At 52.6% G+C, this 8738-nt stretch overlaps 1 protein-coding gene across 1 annotated transcript; it reads left to right on the top strand.

The window, feature by feature from the left end:
* Window positions 1–1698: 1698 nt before the first annotated feature.
* EAH_00031370 (hypothetical protein, conserved) lies at window positions 1699–7786 on the top strand (the record flags this gene model as incomplete). Its single annotated transcript, XM_013392404.1, has 19 exons — window positions 1699–1846; window positions 1981–2008; window positions 2199–2297; window positions 2399–2441; window positions 2646–2716; window positions 2828–2935; window positions 3069–3155; window positions 3254–3325; window positions 3511–3639; window positions 3797–3853; window positions 3962–4118; window positions 4358–4624; window positions 4837–4881; window positions 4970–5027; window positions 5187–5350; window positions 5482–5562; window positions 5860–5990; window positions 6242–6316; window positions 6625–7786. The coding sequence occupies 19 exons, from the start codon at window positions 1699–1701 to the stop codon at window positions 7784–7786; spliced, it is 2982 nt and encodes a 993-aa protein (XP_013247858.1).
* Between the last annotated feature and the right edge of the window lie 952 nt (window positions 7787–8738).

The raw sequence follows: 8738 nt of genomic DNA, 5'->3' as shown, positions 1-8738 counted from the left end.
GTGTACACCAGTGTATATACGCGTCAAATGAACTGCCCTGGAGCGGTATCCAGTCCAACGGGTTGTTGGGGGAGGCGGCAACACACAGAGGGCTCAGAGCTGCACGTAGAGCAGCACTGGTTTGTAGTGGTGCATGCAGAGCCGCCCCGGGTTACCAGCGTTCTGTGGAAGGGGTGATAATCTTTGGAGTGTACTCTTGAAGCCTTTGCCTGCAGTTTCCATAGTCTGTGCATCTTCCCTTCTAAGGGCGATGAATTGGTGCGTTTTCCGTGTTGTCGGCTATTCACGACTTTCGTTCTCACTAGAAGGTTGGGGCCGTTGTGGTGACGACGCAATTTTTCGAAGCCCGTTCCTTGTCGCAGTGCAGCACAGAGTTAGACATGCTGTGAGCACGTGACGTAGGACTGTTCTATGCAAGTGGTGCATGCATATTAGCTGACTAGGGAGCAGCACTCAACAAGAGAAACCGACTTAGGGGGGGAGTTTTCAGTAATATCTGTCTTATGCGTCCATTGGGCGATAACGGTCCAATTAGCAGTTTTAATTCAGCGGGAACTGTTAGGCGTTGCCGCAAGTCAATTAGCCTCCTGGGAGCTGGGTGGAGGACTGCACGATCTGCATCTTGCCAGTCTGCCGAAGCATCTAGATGCAGAAGCACTGTATCAACTTCCCTCTCAACTACGGGAATTTGTGGGCCCTACATTTTTAATGGAATCATCTCTGGTTTCCGTGAACGACTGCGGCTGGCGCAGCGCCAGTGAGGCGGCCGCACTGACTTCGTCCGCAAGAAGATGGAAAAATAACTTTAAAAATGGCGAACAGTCTAGGCAGGTCCTGGGAGTTGAAGGGAAAACAGTGAGCTGGCCCAAGTCTCAGTTGGATTTGCCTTCTTTCCCATACTATTATTTGGCAAACGCGTGCTATGCAGAAGTGACGATTCAGTCAATAAGATGATTGCCCAGCAGCATGTTCTAATGGACGCTGAAATAACGTTTACTAACCGATAGGCGAATTCGAAGCGTTTGCGGACCGAACGGGCAGATGCTGCGCCCCGTCAGGACCCAGCAGTGGCTTGACTACTCGGGAGGCCACTTGGTAGTCGGCGACGAAGTATGTGCGTTTTTCGCTTCCTGTCTTTGCTTTTTTCATCCTTTTGGAAGGTTTTTAGGCATAATATACAGCTTTTAGTACCTCTTCTGACTCGTGTCTGGAGGCCTTCGTTGCCCCTGCCTTGCGCCACGCTAGGTCGAGCCTATCGACCGGCGCGGATCACCCAAATTTGCAGAATATTGCTGCTGCTTCCATCTTGGCGTTCTCGGCTTAATCATTTGGACGTTCCTCTCAGGAAAAATAGGACACTTCGGCGATCTGCCTCCAGTGGAAGGGTTGTCGCCGTCCCACGGCGCGGGCGCTTCTACCGTTGACACGGCTTAGGCGATTTCGCCCTCTCGTGCTGACTGAACAGCCTAGAACTCCAGAGGAGGAGCGCTTTTCGCCTGCAGATGGCTGAGGACGTCACTTTGGAGGGGCGTTTGGGCATGCCCTTGGGGCTGCAAAAGCTTTTGTTCTGAGGCTCCTAGACGAGCACACATCTAGTTAGTCCCTTGCTGCTGACGTGACTTCTGATGAGCACAGTCCTGGCTCGCCAAGGATTGTACAGCTAACTTTTCCAGGGTTGTTGGTTCTCTGCACGAGACCATGCTGAAGAAGATCTCGTCCCTCGCCGCTGGCAGCTATGGCCATCACGGCTCTGGCAAGCCCCTGCACGTTCGTCGCAGGAGTTTAGATGATGACCAACTTCGAAGACAAAGCCGGAACAGCCGCAGTGACGACTCAGGGACAGATGGTGTGGCGAAACTGTGCAATGTCCAGAGCTATTAGGTCACGCATTTACACTGCAACTAGGAACCTAAGGGGCTCACTGCAACAATCACAGGCAGACAGCGTGTTCTGTGTGAATGCTGCCTGTTTGTTTCCCAGGCTCACAACCGGAAGCAGAAGGTCTCAAGTAGGCCTCAACCACTAGCTTGCCATGCCTCTCTTACCGCCAAGCCCTTGTGTGGGGCTCCAGCGTGAAACATTTTGAACGGAGTAGTGTTCTGCATAATTCTCCGGTTTGCTCTTCACGCACATTGGTTTCGTCCGAACACAAGCGGAAACAACAGTGTTAGGTGTTAGTTGTTGGTTGCGTCGTGCAGGAACGCCATGGAGATGCTGATCGCTGAGAACAAGCACTTGAAAACGCTCATTCAAGAGCGCGATGGGCGAGCCAGTTCAGTGAACACGACAGAGGAGAGGTGAGACGTTCTGTCGAGGTCTCAGTTCGTTCCCCCGTAGACTGTTCCTCAGGGAACTGCCAAGGGCCAAAAAGCGGTGCACTGTTTGTGCTGCTTGGTAGGGGAGAGGTGGAGGCACTGAGGAAAGAATGCTCCGAAGCAAAGGTAAGCTCCTCATTTCTGAAGCGGTTTTGCATGGTTTGTGGTTGAATTCGAGACGTTCTCTGTCACGTATTAGATGCTCCCTTCCGGTACCCTCCACGGCATGGCGGAGTCTGTACATGCTGACTCATCTGACATTGAAAGCGTGAGAAGGGGGAGCAGAAGCACACAAACATACAGCCGGTGGTGAGCGAATTGTTACTTCAGGATGAGTTGACCAGACTGCGGCAGCAACTGGAGTCCAAGGGGGAACTCATTGAATCGATGAAACGCGAAAGGTCAGCTGGAAGGATCATTTTAGCAGGAAACTGAAGCCTTAGCGGAGGCACAGACAATGCAACTCAGACATTGCGGAAGACATTGACTGTTTTGGTTGGTTTACGGTCCAGGTTACTGCAGAGCGAGGAAGGGGTGCAGGAACTCCGTGAAAAAATCCGGTCACTGGAGGCCCAGCTCGACTTTGAGTGCAGGAACCATGCCGAGGAGCTGGAGGAGAAGTGAGTATTTAGCTGGACGGATGTAGCAGCAGCGAGTTAGAAGACTGTTTCTCTGGCTCTGTGGCAGAAACAACCTGGACCATTCAACTCCTGAGAGTTCTTGAACTCTTCCTGATGCCTTCTTGCTCTACAGGGAGGCGAGGATAGCTGACCTTGAAATGCAGCTGTTGGATGCTCAGCAGAAATCTTCCGGAGAGGCATTTCCGCGTCATGAATCAGTGTAAGCCCTTGTGAATGCAACTTATGAGGCGAGTGTGTGTGGAGAAGTCTCGACGAAAATACCGAGTCCATCTCCATGTGCGCTGGTTCTATATGCAGAACTGCAGAGGAGAAACAACAGAGGGAGGAGCTGAAGACTCAGCTTGCGGCCAAGGCGGCTGAGGCGTCGAGGTATGTCGAGCGGCCACTTAAGCCTTTCGATTTTTTTGGCAAGCGGGGCGATCAGGCTTTATTCTTGTGCTGCTATTTCCTCGCACTGAGAGCTTCCACTGCGCAGCTGCCCTATATAACGAAGCACCATCAGCTGTGTACACCGTAGCACTGGCGCCTGGTTGTGCGTTGAATGTGTGATGAAGGAAAGATGCGGAGATAAGTAGGCTTCAGGCAGAGCTTGAAGCCAGCAAGGCTGAGATCGCCAACAGGAAGGCAGAGCAGTCCACTTCTTCTGAAGATGAGGAGCGCGCCAAGGACTTAAGCAGGCGCATGTAGGCGCCATGGGCAGTCATCGCTGTTAGCATAATTATGCGGTCTGGAAAAAAAGGGGAATGAATGGCCGCGGGAGGATTCCATTCACCGGAGGAAAAGCGAATGTCGGGGAGATTTTTCAAGGTTCCCGTCTTGTTTGTGCATTGGCCTCTGCAGAAAGATCTTGGAGGCGAAGCTGGGTGAAGAAGAAACCAAAAGAATTGCAGCTGAAGAGTGAGATTTCACTGCTTGCCTTCTCGTATGCATTCATTCGCAACGGACACTCCGCATCTCGGACAATTCCACACCCTTTGTTTCTTCAGTTACGCCTCTCCTGTTCAGAGCCCTCGCTCTCCAACGAGCTAATGCAGCAGAGACGGAGGAGGGCAAATGTTCTTTGGAGGAATTACGAAGAGAAATTCAAGAAAAAGATGCCGCACTTCAGGGGATAAGTCGGCAACTGCTAGAGGTTTCTGCGGAGAAAGACGAACTTGAACAGGTCACTAAATGCACGTCACCGAACTAAATTCATTGGGAGCAAGAGGCCCCCATATGCCCACAAGCACACCATTCACCATGTAAAATTGCATCTTGTGAAGTTTATCTTTCGCTCGTGCATTTTAGCAACTGAACGCACCTTTTCTACCCAGGGCTATTGTCATTCTAGAAGGCATATTTGAGCTTGCTAGTGCTGCTTAAATTGGTATGTCACATCTTTGTATGTGGGGTGTTTAGCAGCTGCAGAAGCTCCGGGAGGAGCCGCCAGCTCCTGAGACGCCACGTGCGCTCACCAGCAGACGCAGTTTTTTCGGGCGCAGCAAGTCAACGGCTTTGGAGAGGGATGCTCTTGCTGCTCAAGTGCAACACCTCGAAGAGCAGCTGCAGAAACTCACAGACAAACGGGTGGACCTCGAGAGGACGAAAGTTAAACTTGAAGGACAGCTAGCTGAGGCTCTGCAAGATGTTCGTCAGGCACGGAAAGAGAAGTCAGACCTCGAAAATAGGGTATGCTGTGACGCACCCTTCACTCAAGGTCAACGTTACGTGCTGCTACCAACCGCTGCTTGCCGGCATGTGCAACGGCGCATTATTTTCTTCGGTTTCTTCATCGGTGATGTCTTTTCGATATGTTGTAGTGCGAGGATGCAAACTGTGTGGGCTGGCAATGTTCCATCTAGCGTGCTGTTCACCCCGTCTGTATTGCGTCGCGTTTGCAGCTAATGGAAAGGGAGGCAGCTCTTGAGGCTCTTCGCGCTGCTCATGTAAGCAACACTTGCAACTGGATTAAGCTTAACCTTGTGGCTTCTTTTTGTCGCCGCAATGTTTTCAAGTGCTTCGATGTCATTGCAGGCGGACGTGAAAAGGCCTCTCGACGTCCCTCAGAGCATTATCCTGCCGCTGCCAAAAGGTCACCCTTCACGTCCTTCTCTCCCTCTGCTCGTTACCATGCTGTCTCCCGGTTTCACACATTCGTACTGGCAATTTGAGTTGGAGCCGTGCGTTGTCAGGATGCTCTAGAAAGTGAATGAAAGCAAGCCCGATCTAGACTGTGCTTTTGATATTGCAGGCCGCGAAGATGCAGAGTTAGACGCAAAGGCGCAGCTAGTGCTCAAGGATGGAGTCATCAGGACGCTCAGCAGCAGGATTGCGTTTTTGCAGTTTGCTTTGAATGAGGTCACAGCAGAGAAAGACAGGCTCTTGTCGCAACCAGCAACCGTTGCGCTGCAGCAAGTAAGATGATAGCACTGCTGTGGTGGTACTTCTAGCGCTGCAGGAGGCGACATTCCGTCCTCTTTTACCTTAACGTCGAATGCATAGGTTCTAGGTCAAGCACCGCTGCTCTCTGACTTACCGTGTTTCAGCAACTGCAGGAGGCGAGGAGGGAACTACTCGAGGCCTCCGCCAAATACCGCAGCGTGGTCACCCAGCGAACAGAGCTGAGGGTAAGTCCTTAATGGGAAGGATTAAAGAGAAGAGAAATATACACGGAACATCAGACGCATTTAGGCTCGCTTCCGTTGGTAGAGCATGTGACGTGCAAACCACAGCAATAGTAGCTTGCCTGATGGCTCGCAACGCTGCGCTGCAAACAGCTTGGTCAGCAATGAAGGGCTCGACCGTCCGAAAACAATACTAATCACTTAATAATGCATATTTAGCGCATGTTCCCCTCCATGCACTGCACCCACTGGGGGATTTTCCAAGGTTTCCATGATAAGCTGTTCTTGCGGTGGACGTAGGAAAAGGTTAAGGCGTTGACCAACGATTTTGAGACGGCCAGTCGAGAAATAGCAGCTCTCAGGGCTGCGCTAGACGAGTCACAGACGCGGTTGGCTACAACTGCTGACAAGTTTAAGGAGCAGAATGACAGGTAGCGTGTTAAAGCTTTCAACACTTCACTCTCAGCTGAGCAAGATTCGCAAGACGCTGTCACTTCAGCAAGCCGGTTGGCGGGTGCTATGTTCCATTCTTGGATTCCTTTCTCTTGTGGTCGAACACAGCACTCGAGCTGCACTGAACGGCCGTCCACCTACTCATAGGACCGCAGCAGACTTCATCCAAAAACCGATTTTCGCAGGACGTGCTCTGTTCAATGTGTTTTTTTCCGCCGCTGCTCTGCAGATACCGCAGTCTTGTCTCATCTTCGCTTTCAAAGATAGAGGAGCTACAGGATGAAGTGTCGAGGGAGCGTAACAGGTCGGCATCTAGTTACCTACATCCCTTCATCGCATATTATGGTTTGGACGGTGCAGGGACTCGTTGCTGCTTGAATAATTGATTGCACAGCACAGTTTACCTCCATTCTGACTCAGCTGCATACCTGACACTGCGCGCATTATTTAGGTGCTCCATTGCAGCAGCTAGTTTGATACTGGGCTTTTGTCAGAAGAGGGCTTTCTCCAAAGTTGAAGCGTACTGCTGCACCCACCGCAAGTACTTAATGAGAATCTACTTGCTGCGCTAGCCTGTGAATGTGTGAACTCTCCCGCCTGCGTTTGCTGCAGCAAAATATTGGTGGGGAAGGTTTACCGGCAGGAGATGCTGGAGCTGAGGAAAGCAGCGGTGCACGCGGGGGGAGTGCCAGGTGATCCCGTGCGGCCTCTGTCTATTATGAAAGAGCAGCAGCAACACGAGAGGACGCAAGTGAAAGCTCAGCCTCCGCAGAACTCGCTCTCGCATTCTAAGGCCGCTCCTCTCTCTACGGCAGCAGCGGAAGGGCAGCCTGTGCTGTCTGCTCCGTTGAGAGGTATGGGTGGGCAAGCTCCAGCGGCCTCCTGCCCGTTCAGCCGCGGCGTACCAGTTACAGTCACTGTACCGATGCCACAAGCAGACTTTGCAGTCATTCCTATGTGCTGTCCTGCGGAATGGGCCACAAAAGTAGTAAGAGAATCGAACGCGCAGCATGCGAGCTTACCGAAAACAGCGAGCCCGACAGAACAGCAGAGACAAGCGGCACGAATTTTGCATGCACCTGTAGAACAGCACGAAGTCGACGGCAGCTGCATTGAGAGACTCCAGCAACCTCAAGCGACGCTGCCAGATCCTGATCTCCATGAGATATTGGATGCTCCACGCGCCACGGCGAGCTTGACGCCCATAGCCATCAGCCCTGCACAAAAGCCTGCAAGCGCAGCCCAGCCTCCTTCAACCAGGCTGCAAACGCACGAGACACCTTATCATCAGCAGCTCCACACAAGGCAAGACGTGGAGAAAGAACCTGGAGAGCGGCAGCAGGAAGCTGCGGCTTCCGCCAGGGCGCAGCACAAGCCTTCCGAACTCACGGGTGCTGCAATGGAGCCCAGTAAGATAGAGTCACCAAAGCAGCAATTCTGTGCTGAAGCTGGCATCCTTCCTCAGCAGCAGGTGCAGCACTGTGCGGATCTTCCGTTTGCTACTGTAGGCAGCAGCAGCAGTGCCGCCCCTTCCGCAGTTGGCACCCGAATGCTCGCGGGCAGTGGCTCTCTAGATGCCGTAACACTTTGCGGGGATCGCGAAGGGACCGCCACTTTGCCGGCGCCCATTGACGGCACCACGCTTCTTCGTGATTTGCAGCAAATTCAAAGCAAAAAGAAGGTGCTTTTCACTCCTGGCCACAGCAGTCGGGGCTCCCCTGTTGAGGGAAACCCCTTTGAGGCCGAAGAGGACAGCATTCTCGATTTGTCTTAACATGGACTATATGCTCAAGTTTGCAGGTAGTGAAATTTAACTGGCAGCGTAGTTGACTCTGCTACTGAGGCGAACCCGCAGGCCACTGAAAAGGCAATAAAACTCAGCTGTTAGGAAGCGGCGTAAAGGGAAGCCCTGAGGGACACGAATCCCAAGGGGTGGCCAGTCGTTAACTGACCCAGTCATCGCTAGGTAAATTCCCTGTGGTGGTTAGCAACGGTTATTTTTCTGTTGCTGCCTGCGCCAGGCCGCCAGCGGCTCAGGCGTCGCGCACACTCGCGAGTACAGCCACGCGCTGGTGAGTGCCTGATCGATCTCCAGCAGCCTAGTCAGGCAGTCAGCTTTTGGCTGGCACTAAACGCAGCCGCAAGCGTTTGTAGGAGTCGAGAGTCGAGGCCTTTAGTTCCTAGTTGCCTTCCTGCCTCTCGTAAGGCACCGCAGCACAGCCCTATCGCAGGAAAGCGCAGGCTGCTGAGGCAGGAATCTGACATCCCCCACCAGCTAGTTGCTTCAACAGCTGCTTCCCTGCAGCTTCAACGTGGGTTGGGAAAGACTCTCTTGACTGGTTTCCTGCGCTGGCAGCATTAGAGAGAAGATTAGATAGCCTGTTTACGCCGTTTTACAGTACAAGGCTTCCATCTATTAGGGAGTGTACGCCTGTAGGTGGCATGCAATGCGCAGCTGTGGGCGTTACAAAGAACGAACGGACCCGACTTAGAGGTGGCGTTGAGTGTGCCACTATGACTGTCAAGTGGAAGGAGGCACGAGGCCACACAAGCTCCTACAGCCCCAGCTACATTCCTGTTCACTGACCGCCAGAAGGGCTGAGAGCCGCATATTGCAGTGATCACCCCTCTAGTAAAACTATGCGGAGAGTTTAGCACAATCGGAAGGCAACACAACAGACTTTCTTTGGAAGAGGGAGGCAGGGCGGGGAGTCCTTAGCGTTTTC

Source organism: Eimeria acervulina, genomic scaffold (genome assembly GCF_000499425.1).
Source record: "Eimeria acervulina Houghton genomic scaffold, Eah_scaff295, whole genome shotgun sequence".
NCBI lineage: Eukaryota > Apicomplexa > Conoidasida > Eucoccidiorida > Eimeriidae > Eimeria > Eimeria acervulina.
Note: the sequence above shows the minus strand (reverse complement) of the source record. Positions and strands in the feature narration are given on the sequence as shown.